At 50.7% G+C, this 22,500-nt stretch overlaps 1 protein-coding gene and 1 non-coding gene across 2 annotated transcripts; both read right to left on the bottom strand.

Moving 5' to 3' along the window:
- Window positions 1-682: 682 nt before the first annotated feature.
- LOC125773623 (5.8S ribosomal RNA) lies at window positions 683-840 on the bottom strand. Its single transcript, XR_007420257.1, has one exon. It is a non-coding gene; the product is annotated as a 5.8S ribosomal RNA (ribosomal RNA).
- Window positions 841-6,992: 6,152 nt separating this feature from the next.
- On the bottom strand, window positions 6,993-8,618 carry LOC125773604 (mediator of RNA polymerase II transcription subunit 15-like). The gene has a single exon (XM_049444410.1). The coding sequence runs from the start codon at window positions 8,616-8,618 to the stop codon at window positions 6,993-6,995; it is 1,626 nt and encodes a 541-aa protein (XP_049300367.1).
- Window positions 8,619-22,500: the final 13,882 nt, after the last annotated feature.

Genomic DNA, 22,500 nt, shown 5'->3' with positions numbered 1-22,500 from the left:
TTTCGAACCCGGGGCATAGCGAACCGATATATACGCAACAACACTTCACACACACACACACACGGATTGGGCAATTTACGGTCATTTTTGAATCAACGATGGCCCCCCCGAGCACGTTGTCCGAATATCACTCCAATAAGGACAACGAGTTCCGCTCGGCATCGTTTTGATTCGATCTCTCAACAACAACTCTCGGTCGACTTGGTCGACTTGGACCCACGATGTCTCCCCCCGAGCATGTCGAGCCAACTGCACCACTATTGTATTGGACAACATGTTCCCCTCGGGCATCGATGGGTTAATCATGCACCACTATTATAAAACCCTTTGACGTTTTCCCCCAAGCACGTTGATCCAGTATTACGACGGATACGGTCAACGAATTCTTGGACATCAAAGAGGTTTTCGATTGAATTTCCCCATGTTTCACAACGTACTCTTAGCGGTATCCTACGATACGTCTCACTCTATTTGTGTGTGTGCGCGTTTACGTGCGTGCGATTTATGCGGTTCACCCCTTTACTTTCAGCGCCCTGCGGTCCCAACAAAGGTCCCGAGCACGCCATTATGCACAGTGTGGAAGCGTGTTTCCCCCACGACACTAGACGGGCTGCTCGCCATAGTGTTCTATTGTGGCACGCTCCACCCTGAAGTTTGGTTTGTTGTATATCAAGGAATTGATAGGCACTCAAGAATGTGTGCATCGGCCGGGTTTAATCGTCCGACGCGCAATATGCGTTCAACTTATCGGTGTTCATGTGTCCTGCAGTTCACATTGTGACGCGCATTTAGCTGCGGTCTTCATCGATCCATGAGCCGAGTGATCCCCTGCCTAGGGTTTTATAGTAAGGTTCCCAATGTAACACAATCCCGGTGGTACGTCCAAAGACTAACTTTCTGACTAAGTTGTCTTTATTACCCAATAGTCCCAGGCCTTGTGACTTGTGGCTCATGTCTACGCCCATGGCCACCATTCGCTAAGATAGTTTTGAAGTCACTTTGAAGGCCCAGGAACAACTCTCTTAGCACATCGGTTAACCTGACGCCGCAGTCAACTCATGTGCTTGGATCGGATCGAGCTATTGAGTATTGGGCCTGCATACTCGCTCATCCGTATCCTTTGCGTACCGCCCCATGGCCCTTGTATGTCTGCACCACAGTTCCTGTTCGTTCCGTGCCTATGGCCGGATACGTATTGCACATCGGTATACCTGTCGCTACTCAGGCAACTCGTGTGCGTGGATTGGATCGAGAACATGGTGTGTGCCCCATGTTATAATTGATAGTCCATATCCACTTTATAGGTTAAAGTCATAAGTTGTGATTGCACAACCATTCTTCATAAGAGTTTAATCACTCTTCAACTAACTTTCGTTCTGGTGTCTTGGTATCAAATCGCGTAAGACACAAGATTCTACTGGCCAAATAGAATCTAGCACATTGGTTAACCTGGCGCCGCAGTCAACTCATGTGCTTGGATCGGATCGAGCTATTGAGTATTGGGCCTGCATACTCGCTCATCCGTATCCTTTGTGTACCGCCCCATGGCCCCGTCCTTAGAGTTAATGACTAATAGGCTTAACTCTTGTTTGTCTGCACCACAGTTCCCGTTCGTTCCGTGCCGTAGCCGGATACGTATTGCACACTAGTAGACACCGTAATCTGACGTATCTAACACACCACTATTGTAACTCGTCGTCGAAGGACCTTTCAAGTGCCTGATGGCCAGGGGAGCTCTTACACGGCACGGATACACAGTGATGCTCGCCCATCAAAGTGTACAACGATCGAGTTTGCTTAAGTGTCTGGGTACCTACACACCAGACACAATGCAATGGCCACGGATCCACACAAGGCACATCACATGCAGAAAGCTTCACCAGATTATGACACATACCACACTCTTGTAACTCGTCGTCGAAGGGGCGTTCAAAGTGCCTTACGGCTAGGGGGGATCTAGCACGGCACGGAGACACAGTGATGGTCACCCATCAAAGTGTACAACGATCGAGTTTGCTTTCCGCGCAAGCGTTCTAAGTGTCTGGGTATCTAAGCACCAGACACAATGCAATGGCCACGGATCCACACAAGGCACATCACATGCAGAAAGCTTCACCAGATTCTGACACATACCACACACATGCAACTCGTCGTCGAAGGGGCGTTCAAGTGCCTTACGGCTAGGGGAGATCTAGCTCGGCACGGAGACACAGTGATGGTCACCCATCAAAGTGTACAACGAACGAGTTGGCTTTCAACAAATTCTGACACATAGCAAGCGAGCGACCGAGCTACACCGAAGGCAGCCCATGGTTGGTCACTCGCGGACGATCATCAGTAATGATCCTTCCGCAGGTTCACCTACGGAAACCTTGTTACGACTTTTACTTCCTCTAAATCATCAAGTTCGGTCAACTTCAGCCATGCCAGCTGCAGCTCACGAAGGAACCGCGGAAGGTAAGCCTCCAGAAACCTCACTAAATAATCCATCGGTAGTAGCGACGGGCGGTGTGTACAAAGGGCAGGGACGTAATCAGCACTAGCTAATGACTAGTGCTTACTAGAAATTCCAGGTTCATGGGGACCGTTGCAGTCCCCAATCCCGACTAGATGGGCATTTTAGTGATTTCCCGTTCCTCTCGGAATGGGGGCGCCTATTGGCGAGAACACGCTGCGACCCACATTGTAGCACGCGTGCAGCCCAGAACATCTAAGGGCATCACGGACCTGTTATCGCTCATTCTCAGCTTGCTAAACACAAGTTGTCCCGCTAAGCAGGGCAAACGTAGCCGACGACCGCCCGTGAAGGCGCCGCCCGGCTGTAACGTCAGGTGCGCCCGGAGGCGCACTGCTGACAGCGTTCTAGTTAGCATGTTTGAGTCACGTTCGTTATCGGAATTAACCAGACAAATCATTCCACGAACTAAGAACGGCCATGCACCACTACCCTTAAATTTGAGAAAGAGCTATCAATCTGTCTTACCTCGATAAGTTTGGACCTGGTAAATTTTCCCGTGTTGAGTCAAATTAAGCCGCAAGCTCCACTTCTTTTTTTTTTTTTTTAATACTCAAGGATTTTATTCAGTGTAAGTTCTTAAAGTACCTTACATTATAATCCCCATCTCCCTCTCCTGGACCCGTTCCCTAGCGGGGCTTGGGGCCAGGAGTATCTAACGCCAGTGGCATCGCCTTTATTGTTACATTTTTATTATTTCGCATAACATTTCAATCCAAAACGCAATTCTTTCGCAATTCTTCACGCAATTTCGTTCGCTTTCCCATCTGGCCCATCAAGCCCATCAAGCCCATTTCCCCCCTTACTTAACGACCGGAGGTTGTTGCTTCTGTGACGGCGGCCAGGGAGTCCGCGGATAACGCCTCACGCTCTCCCTGGTTAGATGGAACCCTTCGTGACGCTCGGCGTAGCCGCTCCATCTCACGCCTTCTCACCCGCCGTCTGATGACCTCAGCTTCCGAAGGGGCCGACCTACTTCTTCGGCTTCTACCTCTTGGGACTGGTGGCAGAGTCCCTTCTCTGGCGCGTTGATGGTAGACCCGTTGCAGAAACAATCTCCGCTCATGCCGCGCTCTTATCAGCCTCGGAGAAGGAGGCCGTCCGCGTCCTCTCGTGGGGATGGGTGGTGGAGCTTCGCCAGCTGCCTCCGCCCTTACCGCCGCCATCAGGATGTTGTTCTCACGTTCACGTTCGGCTGCTGCCAATGCGGATGCAAGGCGCACTTCCGCCCGTTCTTCCTCCCTCCAGCGACTTCTTCTGGTCCGTCTTGCTCGACCTCGGTTTGACCGGAAGAGTTCCGCCACACCGTCAACGGACACCTGCTCGCCTTCTTGAGAACCGGCGTCCTCCGTTGATGCTCCCGTCGGTGGTGCTGCAAGGTGTGCATTGAGGTTGAGCTGCAGCTCGTCCTCCCGCCAAAGCTGCTGCAACACCTTCGTTATTCTACGTGCAGCTTCCTGGATGTTATTCCACCGCTCGGGGCTCTCCAACAGCTTCATACCGAGATTGTCCTCACTAACTGGATCGTTAGTGCCATGTCCCAGCAACTCCACCCGGATCTCGTGAAAGACATCGCACCGGAACAGCACATGAGCCACCGACTCAACCGACCCCGGGCACCGTGGACACTCCGCCGATGGGGCAAAACCGCAGACATGGAGGTATTCCCGGAAGAACCCGTGTCCGGTTAACACCTGCGAGAGGTGGAAATCCACCTCTCCATGCCGCCTACCCATCCACAGGTGCAAGTCCGGGATCATTCGGTGGGCCCAAACCGCGTACCGGCTGGCCGTTGGAGCTGCGGCCGCCGCGTCCCACGCTCGCTGCCACTCCTGGAGAGTCCTCTGCCGCTCCTCCAGCCGGATGTCCTTGCGGCTGGCGCCCGGGGCAGCTAGGAGCCTCCGATGGCACCTTGCGTCCTCTCGTACCAGCAGCCTGAACGGCACCAGGCCTGCCAGCACCACACCTGTCTCGTAGGCCACCGACACGAACGAGCTGGTGACACCACGTGCCAAGGGCCTCTGCACCTGGGCCAGCTTCCTCCGGCACCACTGCAAATCCGTCGCCTCGGACCACACGGGGGCAGCATAGCGGATGATGGACTCCGCCACCGCCGCCAACAGCCGACGCTTGGCCACCTGGGGCCCACTGTGGTTCCTCATCACTGAGGTGACCACGCCTACGACGCGGAGGGCTTTAGCCGTCGACAGCTCCACGTGTGGCTTCCACGACAGGTGGTCGTGGATCTGGACCCCCAGATACCGGATCGACTGCTTACTGCGTATGATGCTGTCCCCGACGCGGAACGGCACCCTTAGTAGACCTCTACGAAGACTGGAGATCATCACACCTTCCGTCTTCTCCGGAGCGAGCTGCAGATGATGGTTCTGCATCCAATCCGCAATCACGCCCACCGCCTGTTCGGCCACCGACGCCGCCTCCTCTGGTGTGCAACCCCGTGCCAGGACTGCTATGTCATCCGCATAGCCGATGACGCTGGCCCCTTCAGGAAGCTCGACCCGCAAGACGCCGTCGTACATGATGTTCCACAGTGTCGGGCCCAGAATGGACCCCTGTGGAACACCTGCAGTCACTCGGCGTGTAACGGGCCCGTCTGCGGTGTCATAGACGAGCTCCCTGTTGGCGAAGTAATCCCCCAGGATGTTGCGGAGCTGTCTCGGCACGCCTTTCTCCTCCAGGGCTGCAGCGATGCACTGCCAGCTGGCAGTATTGAACGCATTGCGCACATCAAGCGCCACAACAAGAAGGCAGCGTTTATCTCTGTTGTTAGTGCGGCCAAAAGACATCGCGTGACGGCCCGCATCCACCACCAGCTGGATCGCCTGCACCGTCGAACGGCCCCTCCTGAACCCGTATTGGTTTCCTGCCAGCCTCGGTGATTCCGGATCTTCGATGACGTCATTGATACGCGACAGCAGCAACCGCTCGTACGCCTTCCCCGGGTTGTTTAACAGCAGAATCGGGCGGAAAGATGAAGCGAGCCCTGGCGGCTTACCCGGCTTGGGGATAAGGGCCAGCTTCTGCTTTTTCCACGCATCCGGGAACCGCTCGTTGTTCAAACACTCCTGAAACAGCGTCCTAAAGGTGTCCGGATGCTTCCGGATGGCGGCCGTCAAAGCGGCGTTCGGCACACCATCGAGCCCCGGAGCCTTCCTCGGGTTCAGCGAGCTTGCGATGTCCAGCAGCTCCTGCACCGTGACGTCCCGAACAGGTTCCTCCTCCCCCCCTCTCCAGGACTTGGCCTGATGACGATGGCCAGTCAACCGGAGGATGCTGGGGGAACAGAGTAGAGACGACACCCTCTAACACCGACGGATCGCGCTCCCTCGCCGTCCAGCTTCCGCGAAGGCGGCTCAGCACGTTGCGGAACCACTGTCCCGTTTCATCCTCCGCAAGGCCCCGCAGCATCTCATCGAAGTGCGCCTTTTTGCTGTCATTGATTGCTGTCTCCAGGGCGGTCCGCACCTGGAGGAGATCACCGGCTGCAGCAATCTGCACCTCCTCGTCGGTGGCAGCTTCCAGGCGTTCCTTGGCGAGGCGGCAGTCCTCGCACAGAACCCCAATCGCTGGCGTCCACCAGTACGCAGGGCGCCCCGAGTGACCCTGTGACGGGAACACTCGCGCCATGGTTCCATCACAGGCCTCCGTCAGGACTTGCTCCAAGCTTTCGGCACTTGTAACCCGTTCAGCGAACGAGGTTACGTCGAGCGCTACGCCGAAAAGCTGAGCGTCAAACTGACGGGCTCGCCACCTCGTGCCGCTTTCCCGTACGGAAGGACCCTCCTGACGACGACGATCCGCCGCTGGCCGCTGGAGCAGCTCCCCTACAGCAAACCGAATGTAAACATGGTCGCTGTATGAGTATCTGCCTAATATCCTCCACCGACGCTCCGGAGAGATATTATCACCGGTGATGCTGCGGCTGGCAAAGGAAACATCTACTACGCTCGGACGAGCCACTCCGTTGCCCAGGAAGGTTGGGGCGGTGCCGGTGTTTAAAATCTCCAGCCCCAAGCTGTCGACAAGCTGGATCACGGCTTCTCCTTTCGCGTTGGTGCGTCCACTCCCCCAAGCAGTATGCCACGCATTGAGATCACCCGCAAAGACGACGCGCGGGTGACCTCTCGCCAACACGTCGATGCGCTGCATCATCTCCTCAAACTCAGGGACGCCTGCTGAAGGCGACACGTAGCAGCAAACGAAGAGGACGCCATTGATCCGGGCAGCCGCGATCCCAGACTGCGTCACGGAGACCACCTGCTGGATCGGAAACGTCTCGCTGCTGGCTATGATGGCCACCTTCCCGTCCCTGTCGGCTACCCAGTTCCCGTTGTTCCTGGGGACACTGTGTAGCTCTACCATGAGGCAGACATCCGCCCGCTCCATCCTCATCGTGTTGAGCGCAAGGTCTTGCGCGCTCCTACTGCGATTAACATTTATTTGCAGCACATCCATGTTAATCCGAGGGTTGTCCACCACAGGCTGCGGCACCAATACGGTGGGCGCCGCCACACAACATGCACTTGATGACGTTAGTGCAAACCGACGCCTTGTGTGTGTGGTCACCGCACCGCAAGCAGCGCTTTGACCGGTCCTCTCCCGTGCACGTAGCGGCGATATGTCCCCGCTCCAAACACCGGAAGCACCGAGTCAGATGACCCGATACTTTGGGGGCCTCGTGCACCACACAATATGTATAACCCAGCTCCAGGCGGCGATCTTTGACGAGCTCAGCCTCTGCTCGCGGAAGGCGCACTCGAGCCCGCTTTGTCATATCTCGGCGCTCCCAGAGATTGACGTTGGCCACCAATGACTGCTTACCTAGCGAGGTCCTGAGCGCCTTCTTGATTGCCTCCTCATCAATCATATTATCGATGCCCGTCATGACGACCTCAGCCATTTCCGTCTTGACTGTGACGGATCCGCTATCTCCGATCACCTCCTCAATGATATCTCTTAGTGCCGCGCTGTCTACATCACGGGACAAAGGCAGCAGGAGGTGGTCCTTCGGCGTTCTTCTGCCGACACCTATTTGCCGCTGGAAGTCTGCAATCCGCGGGCTGCTCCGGAGCTTTACATACATGTCTTTATACGATACTCCCGGGGCGGGCACCACGATGATCTCGTCCGGACGCTTCCGTCGCGGACGCCGCTTCTCTTGCTGGTGTATCTCCAACCGCTGCTGCTGCTGACCCCCTCGCTGGTACGCCCACTGCTGATACTGCCGGTGTGCTGGCTGCTGCTGGGCTGGCTGCCGGGCTGGCTGCCGGGGCAGATTCGCTCCATTCCGCTTGTTATTACGGCAGTTGCCGCGAACGACCTCCACCCACTCTCCCGGCTCTTCTAGCACCGCCGGGGGTGTCGATTTCACCACGCTCCGACGCTGGACATGCCCGCTCTGCTGGACCGTCGGCCACTCCTGCACAGCTGGCCGCTGCTGTTGTTGTTGCTGCGGCTGCTGCTTACGCCACCGTTGGCGCTGCTGTTCCTCCAGCTGCTGCCGCTGTTCCTGCCGTTGCTGGCTTTCCAGCCTCCGCATCAGCTCCTGCTCACGCTGCAGCTCCTGCTGGCTCTCTGGCCGAGCTGCGCCTGTTCCCCCCAGGGTTTGCGCCAAAAGAGCGTTAAAGAGCTCCTTCTCCTTCCGGAGCTCTTCACGGTGTTCCGCCTCGCGTGCCCGAGCCTCTTCACGGTATTCCGCCTCGCGCGCCCGAGCCTCTTCTCGCGCCTCCTTCGCCTCCTGTCGCGCCTCCTTCAGTTGTTCGTTGGAGGCCTCAATTTGAAGGCGCAGCATCTGAATCTGTTCCTCCAGTCGTTTGACAATACCGATCGTCATTTCGTTATCCGCCTTCGCATCCGCCAGCATCCGGCGCACTTCCCCGGTGGAAACCCCGGTGGAAGATGCCGGCTTCGTCGCTGCTCCCGCCGATTTACCTCCTCCCGTCGCCATGGTCCGCGCTGGCACTCCTGCCGATGCCGGTTCCTCGGCGATGGTCGCGAGTTTCTTCTCACCCAACGGCTTCTTTGTAACGACGGTAGGACGCTCTTCGACCGATAACGTTCGTCCTCTCAGCCGCGTTTCCATGGTGGCGGGTTGTTACCCCCCGCCACCGCGTTTGTCCCCGACTACAAGCCGCTATGAGAAACACTCCCACACGCACGCGCGGGCAAAAGGAAGCCACGCCCGGCAACGCTCACGCGCGGGAAAAAGAAGCCACGCTTGGCAACAAGAGAAAAAGTTCAACGCGCTCACGAACACACACACGCGCGGAAGAAAGAAGCCACGCCCGGCAACAAGCGAAAAAGTTCAACGCGCTCACGAACACACACACGCGCGGAAGAAAGAAGCCACGCCCGGCAACAAGCGAAAAAAGTTCAACGCGCTCGCGAACACGCACACACGCGGGAAAAGAAGCCACGCCCGGCAAGAGGCTAGAAAGTTCAACGCGCTCACGAACACTCACACACGCGGGAAAAAGAAGCCACGCCCGGCAACAAGCGAAAAAAGTTCCACGCGCTCACGAACACACGCGCCCGCGCGCACACTCACACACGCACGAGCAAAAGGAAGCCACGCGCTCGCGCGCAAACTCACACACGCGCGGCAACACCGCGCACGGCAACACCACACGCGCGGCAACACCACACTCGCGGCAACACCACACTCGCGGCAACACCACACTCGCGGCAACACCACCACGCGCGGCAACACCTCACTCGCGGCAACACCACTCACGGCAACACCACGCGCGGCAACAACCGCGAAAGTTCCACGCGGTCGTGCACCCACCAACACACGTACACACACACGCACGGCAACCGTCGAAAAATTTCTAGATGCTTTTAGAATGTTCCAGAATGAATATCCGCGCAAGCTCCACTTCTTGTGGTGCCCTTCCGTCAATTCCTTTAAGTTTCAACTTTGCAACCATACTTCCCCCGGAACCCGATTTTGGTTTCCCGGAAGCGACTGAGAGCACCGAATAGGGGTAGCGTCTCCCAATTGCTAATTGGCATCGTTTACGGTTAGAACTAGGGCGGTATCTAATCGCCTTCGATCCTCTAACTTTCGTTCTTGATTAAAGAAAGCATCCATGGCAAACGCTTTCGCTTCAGTTGGTCCTACGACGGTCTACGAATTTCACCTCTCGCGCCGTAATACCAATGCCCCCAACTACTTCTGTTAATCATTACCTCTAGGTTTCTGACAAACCAACGAAATCGTATAAACCGAGGTCATATTCCATTATTCCATGCAAGATTATTCTCGGCCAACGCCAACCCCACGGGGGGGCCGGACGCTTTGTCTTAGCCTGCTTTGAGCACTCTAATTTGTTCAAGGTAAATGTGAGTATCTTGAGCACCATGAGGAGCCCGTGCCGGAGTTAACCGGTAGCACGGTACTCGTTCACAGAGTAACGCCCAAGTACACCATTGTGAGTCGCAGCCGTGAGCGCGCGCACGAACGGCCCCGGCGTGTAACCGGGCGCCCGTGGCGGTCACGTGTCTGGACGGGCAATCAACTTCGAACGTTTTAACCGCAACAACTTTAATATACGCTAGTGGAGCTGGAATTACCGCGGCTGCTGGCACCAGACTTGCCCTCCACTTGATCCTTGTTGAAGGATTTATACTCAACTCATTCCAATTATGGACCATCGTTAGAGAGGTCCATATTGTTATTTCTCGTCACTACCTCCCCGTACTGGGATTGGGTAATTTACGCGCCTGCTGCCTTCCTTGGATGTGGTAGCCATTTCTCAGGCTCCCTCTCCGGAATCGAACCCTGATTCCCCGTTACCCGTCGCAACCATGGTAGTCCTCTACACTACCATCAATAGTTGATAGGGCAGACATTTGAAAGATCTGTCGTCAGTCGACAAGCGACCATACGATCTGCGTCCTTATCCAGACTTCAACTCAAGCCGCCCGGAGGCGATTGGTTTAACTAATAAGTGCACCAGTTCAGCTACCCGCGAGGGCAACAGTCCCGGCATGTTGCATGTATTAGCTCTGGATTTTCCACAGTTATCCAAGTAACTAGTGGTAGGATGATCTTGTGAATTATAGCTGTTATACTGAGCCTTATGCGGTTTCACATTCATTTATGTTTGTACTTAGACATGCATGGCTTAACCTTTGAGACAAGCGTATATTACTGGTAGGATCAACCAGAATTCGTTCCACTACAGACACACACTCGCTTAGTGGGAAATAAATTTCCACACAACTCTCTCTCTCTAGAACCATATGGAATGGCTCTTTGGTGTTGGGTAAGGCACCAATTTGTTGGGGTGTAACGGTCACCACCAACTTTAAGTTTGTTAGGGCACAACGGAAACCACTAACTAAACTTTAGGAAACTAAATTTCCTCACACATTATCTCTCACCATATTAGCACTAGGTGCTATCCACGATTGTACAACGTTTCAACTCTTGAATCGACCGTAGGGCCGCGGAATTGCTTCCGGGCCCCTATTCTCGCTATTAATTGTTCATCTCTTTCAATACATCGAGTTCGTTCCATTGGGTAGTTCGCATGGCGAACGTTTTGATGCAGCCCCCTGGGGGACCACGGCACTTTACACCGGGTATGGTGTATGCGCAACCTACAGATAACAATAAACCCCTTATGCGTGTGTAAACCGATGTTGGGCTGCTCAACATCTTTCATGGTTACATCACTTGCACCAGAACCCACGGTGCCGATTTGGTAATATGTTGTACATTTACTCTCAAGATGTACGCTTCGGCCCCTTATTCAGGGGCTCAAGCTATTACCAGCAAGAACAATCCTCATCCAGACTTGAACTCGAAACACCCGCAGGCGAACGGTTTAACTAATAAGTGCACCAGTCTTGAATCCATGCGTCGGTGGAAACAATGCCGGCGTGTTGCATGTATTAGCTCTGAACTTAGCGAGTGATTGCCTTGCAGCTGTCATACTGAGCGTAGAGCGTGATTATCGCTCACTTGAACCATGTTGAATGGCTCTTTGGTGTAGGGTAAGGCACCAATTTGTTGGGGCGTAACGGTCACCACCAACTTAAGACTTGCTTATAGGTATTTCAACGTTTTCAACTCTTAAATCGACCGTGTTTCATTATCATCTCTTCTTCTTATTAAATGCATAGAGTTCGTTCCATTGGGTAGTTCGCGTGGCGAACGGTTTGATGCAGCCCCCAGGGGGGGACCACGGCACTTTACACCGGGCATGGTGTATGCGCAACCTACAGATCACCAATATATTTGTGATCGATAATGCACACTTCTTACACGACTGACCAGTCGACAGCGCTGCCTTCCTATTATGCGTGTGTAAACCGATGTTGGGCTGCTCAACATCTTTCACGGTTACATCACTTGCACCCGAACCCATGGTGCCGATTTGGTAATATGTTGTACATGGTCTCAAGATGTACGCTTCGACCCCTTATTCAGGGGCTCAAGCTATTACCAGCAAGATCAATCCTCATCCAGACTTGAACTCGAAACACCCGGAGGCGAACGGTTTAACTAATAAGTGCACCAGTCTTGAATCCATGCGTCGGTGGAAACAATGCCGGCATGTTGCATGTATTAGCTCTGAACATAGCGAGTGATTGCCTTGTAGCTGTCGAACTGAGCGTAGAATGTGATTATCGCTCACTTGAAAGGGTCAAGCCCTTTCGAGTCGTCCGGTTTTTACGCCAGACGACTCGGTTCACCATCTTTCGGGAAGGGACCGTCTCGGTCGCAAGCTGCTCCGGTCCCTAAACAACCTGCGACAAATGATAGGAAATGCCGACATCAACACGTGTTCAGTTTGGTTTATCGCTCATAGGTCTTTTTGACCATCGATCCCTGATTATAACTCTCAATTAAACAGTCAGGAGAGTAAGGCATGCCCATCGATATCTCATCGACAGGCGATACCGCAAGAACGGCCAACGACACATCAGGTGATCGATTATTGCTACGACTTTTGCTTAATCGTTTCCACTCCTTAGAGAAAGAAACCCCCGGGGACCGTCTCGGTCGCAAGCTGCTCCGGTCCCTAAACAACCTGCGACAAATGATAGGAAATGCCGACATCAATACGTGTTCAGTTTGGTTTATCGCTCATTGGTCTGTTTGACCATCGATCCCTGATTAAACTCTCAGTAATCCAGTCGGGAGAGTAAGGCATGCCCATCGATATCTCATCGACAGGCGATACCGCTTGAACGGCCAACGACACATCAGAGGATCGTATCTTGCTACAACTTTTGCTTAATCGTTTCTTCTCCTTGGAGAAAGAAACCCCCGGGGACCGTCTCGGCCGCAAGCTGCTCCGGTCCCTAAACAACCTGCGGCATCAAATGATAGGAAAAGCCGACATCAATACGTGTTCAGTTTGGTTTATCGCTCATTGGTCTTGTTTGACCATCGATCCCTGATTAATACTCTCAATTAGAAGGTCGGTAGAGTAAGGCATGCCCATCGATATCTCATCGACAGGCGATACCGCATGAACGGCCAACGACACATCAGAGGATCGTATCTTGCTACAACTCTTGCTTAATAGTTTCCACTCCTTGGAGAAAGAAACCCCCGGGGACCGTCTCGGCCGCAAGTTGCTCCGGTCCCTAAACAACCTGCGGCATCAAATGATAGGAAAAGCCGACATCAATACGTGTTCAGTTTGGTTTATCGCTCATAGGTCTGTTTGACCATCGATCCTAGAATTCAACTTTCGAGTAAGGCATGCCCGTCGATATCTCATCGATAGGCGATACCGGTAGAACGGCCAACGACACACATCTAGGATCGCATTTACTCTTCCTTGGATGGATAACCAATACCCTAGGACCGTTTCATCGCGAGCTGCTCCGGTCCTCAAACAACTCGCGAACCACCGATAGGATGATATTAGGAATGGCCGACTTTCATCCTTTAACTCTCAGTTCTGCTTACCAAAACATAGGTACTTGGACCTTAAAGACCACTATATGTTCCCCGATCGGGGGCAATCGGAACGTCTATCCATCATCAACATCGTTTCACTCATTCCGAACCACCAAATTGGACAGACAGTACCATATTCACCAACCGATTGCTTCAACTTCGCAAACTGTATGGTAAGTTCTACTAATTTCACATCTTACCATCGACTAATAGTGCATAAATCCACTTGGAAATCACTTTTCCTTGGTCCTCGGACCTTCTACGACAACGTCCAACAAATATCCGAAGTCGTTTCCCAACTTAGACCAAGCATTTCGTATCTTTACTTCTAATCGATTTTTTCTCTCATAATTGACGATCAAAATCTAAAAACCACATTTTGAGCCAGAAGCAGTCGTCCGATCGTCCTGGGGGTAGTCTCAATCGATTTAGAAGGGCCCAATTCATAAAGATACGTACTCAGTCAAATTCATGCTTCTGGCTCACCTACCCCCTATATAGTAAACGAAAGCGTACAGGCGTGGAAAACGTGCCATTTTTCTCCATCACGGACTTTTTTTTTCTCGTTGCACCGACTCTAGTAAAAAAGTGAAATTTTTTACTAGTTACCAACTTTTGCAAATTATCATCGGATATCACTTTTTATGGTCTATAGTAAGTTCTTATCACGTTTTAGTAGTTTTTGAAAAAAAAATTTTTTTGAACTTTTCAAAATTTTTCAAAACAAAGTTTTTGTAGGCGGTTTTGTGTATGGAGGGTTACTAGTCTCGGGGTCACTGTTTGACCAAAAAACCACTATATATCATTCGAAAGGTAATTTCAAGGGCTACAAAAAATTGTTCTACGACACCCCCTTCCGACGTCTAGTATTCGAGTTATTGGCCAAAAACCATTACTTGAGCGATTTTTCGTTCAGGGTACCCGACTCTAGTAAAAAAGTGAAATTTTTCTCGATTGACCAAGTGTTGCAAATGACCATCGGATTTCACTTTTTATGGTCTATAGTGAGTTCTGATCACGATTTGGTACTTTTTGAAAAAATTTTTTTGACGCACTTTTCAAAATTTTGCAAAACCAAAACTTTTTAGGCGGTTTTGTGTATGGAGGGTTACTAGTCTCGGGGTCACTTTTTGACCAAAAAACCACTATATATCATTCGAAAGGTAATTTCAAGGGCTACAAAAAATTGTTCTACGGCACCCCCCTCCGACGTCTAGTATTCGAGTTATTGGCCAAAAACCGCAACTATAGCGGTTTTTCGTACAGGGTACCCGACTCTAGTAAAATGATGCGATTTTTACTAGTCTAGGAACTTTTTGGTCAAAAAATCAAGTATATGTCATTCGATAGATAATTTCAAGGGCTACCAAAAATTGTTCTACGGCACCCCCCTCCGACGCCTAGTATTCGAGTTATTAGCCAAAAACCGCAACTATAGCGGTTTTTCGTCCAGGGTACCCGACTCTAGTAAAATGATGCGATTTTTACTAGTCTAGGGAACTTTTTGGCCAAAAATCAAGTATATGTCATTCGATAGATAATTTCAAGGGCTACCAAAAATTGTTCCACGACACCCCCCTGCGACGTCTAGTATTCGAGTTATTAGCCAAAAACCGCAATTATAGCGGTTTTTCGTCCAGGGTACCCGACTCTAGTAAAATGATGCGATTTTTACTAGTCTAGGGAACTTTTTGGCCAAAAAATCAAGTATATGTCAATCGATAGATAATTTCAAGGGCTACCAAAAATTGTTCCACGACACCCCCCTGCGACGTCTAGTATTCGAGTTATTAGCCAAAAACCGCAATTATAGCGGTTTTTCGTCCAGGGTACCCGACTCTAGTAAAATGATGCGATTTTTACTAGTCTAGGAACTTTTTGGTCAAAAAATCAAGTATATGTCATTCGATAGATAATTTCAAGGGCTACCAAAAATTGTTCCACGACACCCCCCTGCGACGTCTAGTATTCGAGTTATGGGCCAAAAACCATTCATACTTGAGCATTTTGCTCATTTTGCCTGTACGGGTACCGGGGACTAGTAAAATCAGGCCAATTTTACTAGAGTAGGGGTCCTTTTTGGTCAAAAAAACAACTTTTGCTCGTTCGATAGGGAATCGATAGGGCAACAAAAAATCGTTCTACGACCCCCCCTTCCGATGTCTAGTATTCGAGTTATGGGCCAAAAACAGTTTATAGCTAATTTTTCACTCGATTTTTCACCAAGTATCGCACATTACTCCGGTTCTATACATTGGATCGTCAATCTTTAAGATTTTATGGGTAGTTCCAACTGTTTGCTACATTTCATCCATACATCACCAACCGATTCAATGTCTGTGGTAGAAGTTATTAGAGGAATAAAAAAATTTACCCTTGGCTTTGGACCGTACAATTTTACCCATTTTTGGCCCATATTTGCCCCATAGCTCCGCCGGTATCCAAGATAGCGCCACACTTTCTTCTGGCCATGGGTAGATGGCACTTGTGGCTAGATTTCTTCCATGCACCACTAATCGCTACCATGTCTGTGGCCGGAGCTATTCACGAAAGCGCCTCGCGCACTTGGTCGGATTTTTGGTCCAACTTCACCATTTTTGGCCCATATTTGCCCCATAGCTCCGCCGGTATCCAAGATATGGCCACACTTTCTTCTGGCCATGGGTAGATGGCACTTGTGGCTAGATTTCTTCCATGCACCACTAATCGCTACCATGTCTCTGGCCGGAGCTATTCGACGAACAACCATCGCATTTACCTAGGTACTTTTTCGGATTTTTGGTCCAACTTGCACCATTTTTGGCCCATATTTCCCCCATCGCTCCGCCGGTATCCAAGATATGGCCACACTTTCTTCTGGCCATGGGTAGATGGCACTTGTGGCTAGATTTCTTCCATGCACCACTAATCGCTACCATGTCTGTGGCCGGAGCTATTCGACGAACAACCATCGCATTTACCTAGGTACTTTTTCGGATTTTTGGTCCAACTTGCACCATTTTTGGCCCATATTTGCCCCATAGCTCCGCCGGTATCCAAGATAGCGCCACACTTTCTTCTGGCCATGGGTAGATGGCACTTGTGGCTAGATTTCTTCCATGCACCACTAATCGCTACCATGTCTGTGGCCGGAGCTATTCACGAAAGCGCCTCGCGCACTTGGTCGGATTTTTGGTCCAACTTGCACCATTTTTGGCCCATATTTGCCCCATAGCTCCGCCGGTATCCAAGATATGGCCACACTTTCTTCTGGCCATGGGTAGATGGCACTTGTGGCTAGATTTCTTCCATGCACCACTAATCGCTACCATGTCTCTGGCCGGAGCTATTCGACGAACAACCATCGCATTTACCTAGGTACTTTTTCGGATTTTTGGTCCAACTTGCACCATTTTTGGCCCATATTTCCCCCATAGCTCCGCCGGTATCCAAGATATGGCCACACTTTCTTCTGGCCATGGGTAGATGGCACTTGTGGCTAGATTTCTTCCATGCACCACTAATCGCTACCATGTCTGTGGCCGGAGCTATTCACGAAAGCGCCTCGCGCACTTGGTCGGATTTTTGGTCCAACTTCACCATTTTTGGCCCATATTTGCCCCATAGCTCCGCCGGTATCCAAGATAGCGCCACACTTTCTTCTGGCCATGGGTAGATGGCACTTGTGGCTAGATTTCTTCCATGCACCACTAATCGCTACCATGTCTGTGGCCGGAGCTATTCACGAAAGCGCCTCGCGCACTTGGTCGGATTTTTGGTCCAACTTGCACCATTTTTGGCCCATATTTGCCCCATAGCTCCGCCGGTATCCAAGATATGGCCACACTTTCTTCTGGCCATGGGTAGATGGCACTTGTGGCTAGATTTCTTCCATGCACCACTAATCGCTACCATGTCTGTGGCCGGAGCTATTCGACGAACAACCATCGCATTCACCTTCTCGTTGCACTTCTTCGGGAATTTGGTGCAACCAAGTTTTCACTATAACTTGGTCATTTTCCGTCCATCGGACATGCGGTTTTGGGTGTCGATACTTGACACCGCCCGCTACAATATGTTCCTCCACGACCATGTGGTCCGATGCTTCCAACAGGAGCTATTCGAGGATTACCGATTTTTCACCATTAAAAATGCTCAATTTTGCACCAACTTTTGCCTATAACTCAGGCTGTATCGATCGGATCTTCAATCTTGAAAAAGTTTTGGATAGGTGGCACCAAATGCTACATTTCGTTCTTCCACGTCAACTTTGTCCGATGTCTAGCAAAAAAGTTATTCGCGAACCAAGTCCAGAACCCATGCAATGGCTGCCCTCATTGCATACATCACGGCGGTTAACTCTCGTTACTCTATACCGTGGACTTGGTACTTTTTCAGGCATTCGTTGCTACTTCTCGGTTCATGATATTCGTTTACGGTCTTCACTAGGGCATTTGGTGCTCCTTATCGGTTCATGATATTCGTTTACGGTCTTCACTAGGGCATTTGGTGCTCCTTATCGGTTCATGATATTCGTTTACGGTCTTCACTAGGGCATTTGGTGCTCCTTCTCGGTTCATGATATTCGTTTACGGTCTTCACTAGGGCATTTGGTACTGGGCTTCCCACTTTCTACTGATCGATCCATACTCACTTGCGTGCACCTAGCCTAGGAAGGTTTCCTTGGGCTTCCCATCTTTCTACTGATCGATCCATACTCACTTGCGTGCACCTAGCCTAGGAAGGTTTCCTTGGGCTTCCCATCTTTCTACTTATCGATCCATACTCACTTGCGTGCACCTAGCCTAGGAAGGTTTCCTTGGGCTTCCCATCTTTCTACTGATCGATCCATACTCACTTGCGTGCACCTAGCCTAGGAAGGTTTCCTATGGCTTCCCATCTTTCTACTGATCGATCCATACTCACTTGCGTGCACCTAGCCTAGGAAGGTTTCCTTGGGCTTCCCATCTTTCTACTGATCGATCCATACTCACTTGCGTGCACCTAGCCTAGGAAGGTTTCCTTGGGCTTCCCATCTTTCTACTGATCGATCCATACTCACTTGCGTGCACCTAGCCTAGGAAGGTTTCCTTGGGCTTCCCATCTTTCTACTGATCGATCCATACTCACTTGCGTGCACCTAGCCTAGGAAGGTTTCCTATGGCTTCCCATCTTTCTACTGATCGATCCATACTCACTTGCGTGCACCTAGCCTAGGAAGGTTTCCTTGGGCTTCCCATCTTTCTACTGATCGATCCATACTCACTTGCGTGCACCTAGCCTAGGAAGGTTTCCTTGGGCTTCCCATCTTTCTACTGATCGATCCATACTCACTTGCGTGCACCTAGCCTAGGAAGGTTTCCTTGGGCTTCCCATCTTTCTACTGATCGATCCATACTCACTTGCGTGCACCTAGCCTAGGAAGGTTTCCTATGGCTTCCCATCTTTCTACTGATCGATCCATACTCACTTGCGTGCACCTAGCCTAGGAAGGTTTCCTTGGGCTTCCCATCTTTCTACTGATCGATCCATACTCACTTGCGTGCACCTAGCCTAGGAAGGTTTCCTATGGCTTCCCATCTTTCTACTGATCGATCCATACTCACTTGCGTGCACCTAGCCTAGGAAGGTTTCCTTGGGCTTCCCATCTTTCTACTGATCGATCCATACTCACTTGCGTGCACCTAGCCTAGGAAGGTTTCCTTGGGCTTCCCATCTTTCTACTGATCGATCCATACTCACTTGCGTGCACCTAGCCTAGGAAGGTTTCCTATGGCTTCCCATCTTTCTACTGATCGATCCATACTCACTTGCGTGCACCTAGCCTAGGAAGGTTTCCTTGGGCTTCCCATCTTTCTACTGATCGATCCATACTCACTTGCGTGCACCTAGCCTAGGAAGGTTTCCTTGGGCTTCCCATCTTTCTACTGATCGATCCATACTCACTTGCGTGCACCTAGCCTAGGAAGGTTTCCTTGGGCTTCCCATCTTTCTACTGATCGATCCATACTCACTTGCGTGCACCTAGCCTAGGAAGGTTTCCTATGGCTTCCCATCTTTCTACTGATCGATCCATACTCACTTGCGTGCACCTAGCCTAGGAAGGTTTCCTTGGGCTTCCCATCTTTCTACTGATCGATCCATACTCACTTGCGTGCACCTAGCCTAGGAAGGTTTCCTTGGGCTTCCCATCTTTCTACTTATCGATCCATACTCACTTGCGTGCACCTAGCCTAGGAAGGTTTCCTTGGGCTTCCCATCTTTCTACTGATCGATCCATACTCACTTGCGTGCACCTAGCCTAGGAAGGTTTCCTTGGGCTTCCCATCTTTCTACTGATCGATCCATACTCACTTGCGTGCACCTAGCCTAGGAAGGTTTCCTTGGGCTTCCCATCTTTCTACTGATCGATCCATACTCACTTGCGTGCACCTAGCCTAGGAAGGTTTCCTTGGGCTTCCCATCTTTCTACTGATCGATCCATACTCACTTGCGTGCACCTAGCCTAGGAAGGTTTCCTTGGGCTTCCCATCTTTCTACTGATCGATCCATACTCACTTGCGTGCACCTAGCCTAGGAAGGTTTCCTATGGCTTCCCATCTTTCTACTGATCGATCCATACTCACTTGCGTGCACCTAGCCTAGGAAGGTTTCCTTGGGCTTCCCATCTTTCTACTGATCGATCCATACTCACTTGCGTGCACCTAGCCTAGGAAGGTTTCCTTGGGCTTCCCATCTTTCTACTGATCGATCCATACTCACTTGCGTGCACCTAGCCTAGGAAGGTTTCCTTGGGCTTCCCATCTTTCTACTGATCGATCCATACTCACTTGCGTGCACCTAGCCTAGGAAGGTTTCCTTGGGCTTCCCATCTTTCTACTGATCGATCCATACTCACTTGCGTGCACCTAGCCTAGGAAGGTTTCCCTTTGGTACCGACTTCCATCTACGCACTCGATATAACCTAGGTACTTGGTACCGATGATGGTTAACACTCAAGCATTTCTTGCATCCTGCGTGCAAGGTACCAATTTTCACTTCTTAGGTACGTTTATGGGCCCGCATTAATCCAATATCGCTCCGATGGCCTTTCGCATTATTTCATCCGATAGCCCTTGCCAAAAGCTACCAAAAGTTCCTCCACGGCCATGTGCTCCGACGCTTAGTTTAGGAAATATTCGAAAAAATTCAAAATAGGAAGCATTTTCTTATTGGAAAATCACCTTAAATCGATGGCCATTTTTTGGGCAAAAACTTTAACGTCTTCCCGACTTTGCGGGAATTGCGAATTTTAGGCACCCAGAGAAAATCTTTTACTTTAAGGGGGCGGCCGCGAAGTTGCCCAAAGTCTCGGACACAAAAATTCTCAAGTTCCCCACTCTAGTAAAGCGCCCTATGAGTATCTCCTGGCCCGCGAGCTCTGCGAGCGGGCCAGCTTCGGCGATTTTTGCCTTTTCGCCTAGGCGGTTCTTCTACGAAATTGGCCCACAGCTTTTGGTCAGAAAGCTAGCATTTGTTGCAACAGTTAGGTACTTGGTACCACATTTTGGTATCCATTTGGGCATTTGTGGCAACTACTCGGTACTTTGGCCCACATTTCGCTCTACTCGGGCTTCTATGGTGGTACTTGTCGGTACTTTTGGCCAACTTAGGCCAATTGGGTGCAACTTGTGGGTACTCTGTGGGTACTTTAGGGCGTATTGTGTCTTTCGGGTGAACCTTCGCGATACTTCATGGGTACTGATGGCCAACTTAGGAACATTCAGTGCAACCTTTGGGCCTAAGGAAATTTGTCCAACTCTTTGGACTTAGAAAATTTTCTGGACTTAGAAAATTTTTTGGACTTGTAAAAATTTTCAAATGTTCAATTTGGCCCACATTTCGCTCTACTCGGGCCTCTTTGGTGCTTCTTGTCGGTACTTTTGGCCAACTTAGGCCAATTGGGTGCTTTTTGTGGGTACTCTATCGGTACTTTTGGCCATGTTAGGCCCATTCGGTGCTATTTGTGGGTACTCTATCGGTACTTTTGGCCAACTTAGGCCCATGGGGTGCTCTTTGTGGGTACTCTATCGGTACTTTTGGCCAACTTAGGCCAACTGGGTGCTATTTGTGGGTACTCTATCGGTACTTTTGGCCAACTTAGGCCAATCGGGTGCTATTTGTGGGTACTCTATCGGTACTTTTGGCCAACTTAGGCCAACTGGGTGCTATTTGTGGGTGCTTTATCGGTACTTTTGGCCAACTTAGGCCAACTCAGTGCTACTTGTGGGTACTCTATCGGTACTTTTGGCCAACATAGGCCAATTGGGTGCTACTTGAGGGTGCTCTATCGGTACTTTTGGCCAACTTAGGCCAACTGGGTGCTATTTGTGGGTACTCTATCGGTACTTTTGGCCAACTTAGGCCAACTCAGTGCTTCTTGTGGGTGCTCTATCGGTACTTTTGGCCAACTTAGGCCAACTGGGTGCTATTTGTGGGTACTCTATCGGTACTTTTGGCCAACTTAGGCCAACTCAGTGCTTCTTGTGGGTACTCTATCGGTACTTTTGGCCAACTTAGGCCCATTCGGTGCTATTTGTGGGTACTCTATCGGTACTTTTGGCCAACTTAGGCCAACTCAGTGCTACTTGTGGGTACTCTATCGGTACTTTTGGCCAACTTAGGCCAATTGGGTGCTCTTTGTGGGTGCTCTATCGGTACTTTGGGACATATTATGTCCTTCGGGTGAACCTTCTCGATACCTCATGGGTACTTGTGGCCAACTTAGGAAAATTCAGTGCAACCTATGGGCCTTTGGAAATTGTTCCAACACTTTGGACTTACAAAATTTTCTGGACTTAGAAAATTTTTTGGACTTAGAAAAATTTTCAACTTCTGTATCTTCTTCATCATGTTCCATTTTGTGGGACTTAGAAAATTTTCTGGACTTAGAAAATTTTTTGGACTTAGGAAATTTTTCAACACTTGTAAAATTTTTGTTCCTTCTTTGAAGAAGAATACTTTCCACTATTAGCTTCTTTCTCTTTTTCTTCTTAGTTGTCTTCTTATTTTCGGTCCGAGA

This window comes from Anopheles funestus (genome assembly GCF_943734845.2).
Source record: "Anopheles funestus chromosome X unlocalized genomic scaffold, idAnoFuneDA-416_04 X_unloc_42, whole genome shotgun sequence".
NCBI lineage: Eukaryota > Metazoa > Arthropoda > Insecta > Diptera > Culicidae > Anopheles > Anopheles funestus.
The sequence above is the reverse complement of the archived record's forward strand: the minus strand, read 5'-3'. Positions and strand labels throughout refer to the sequence as shown.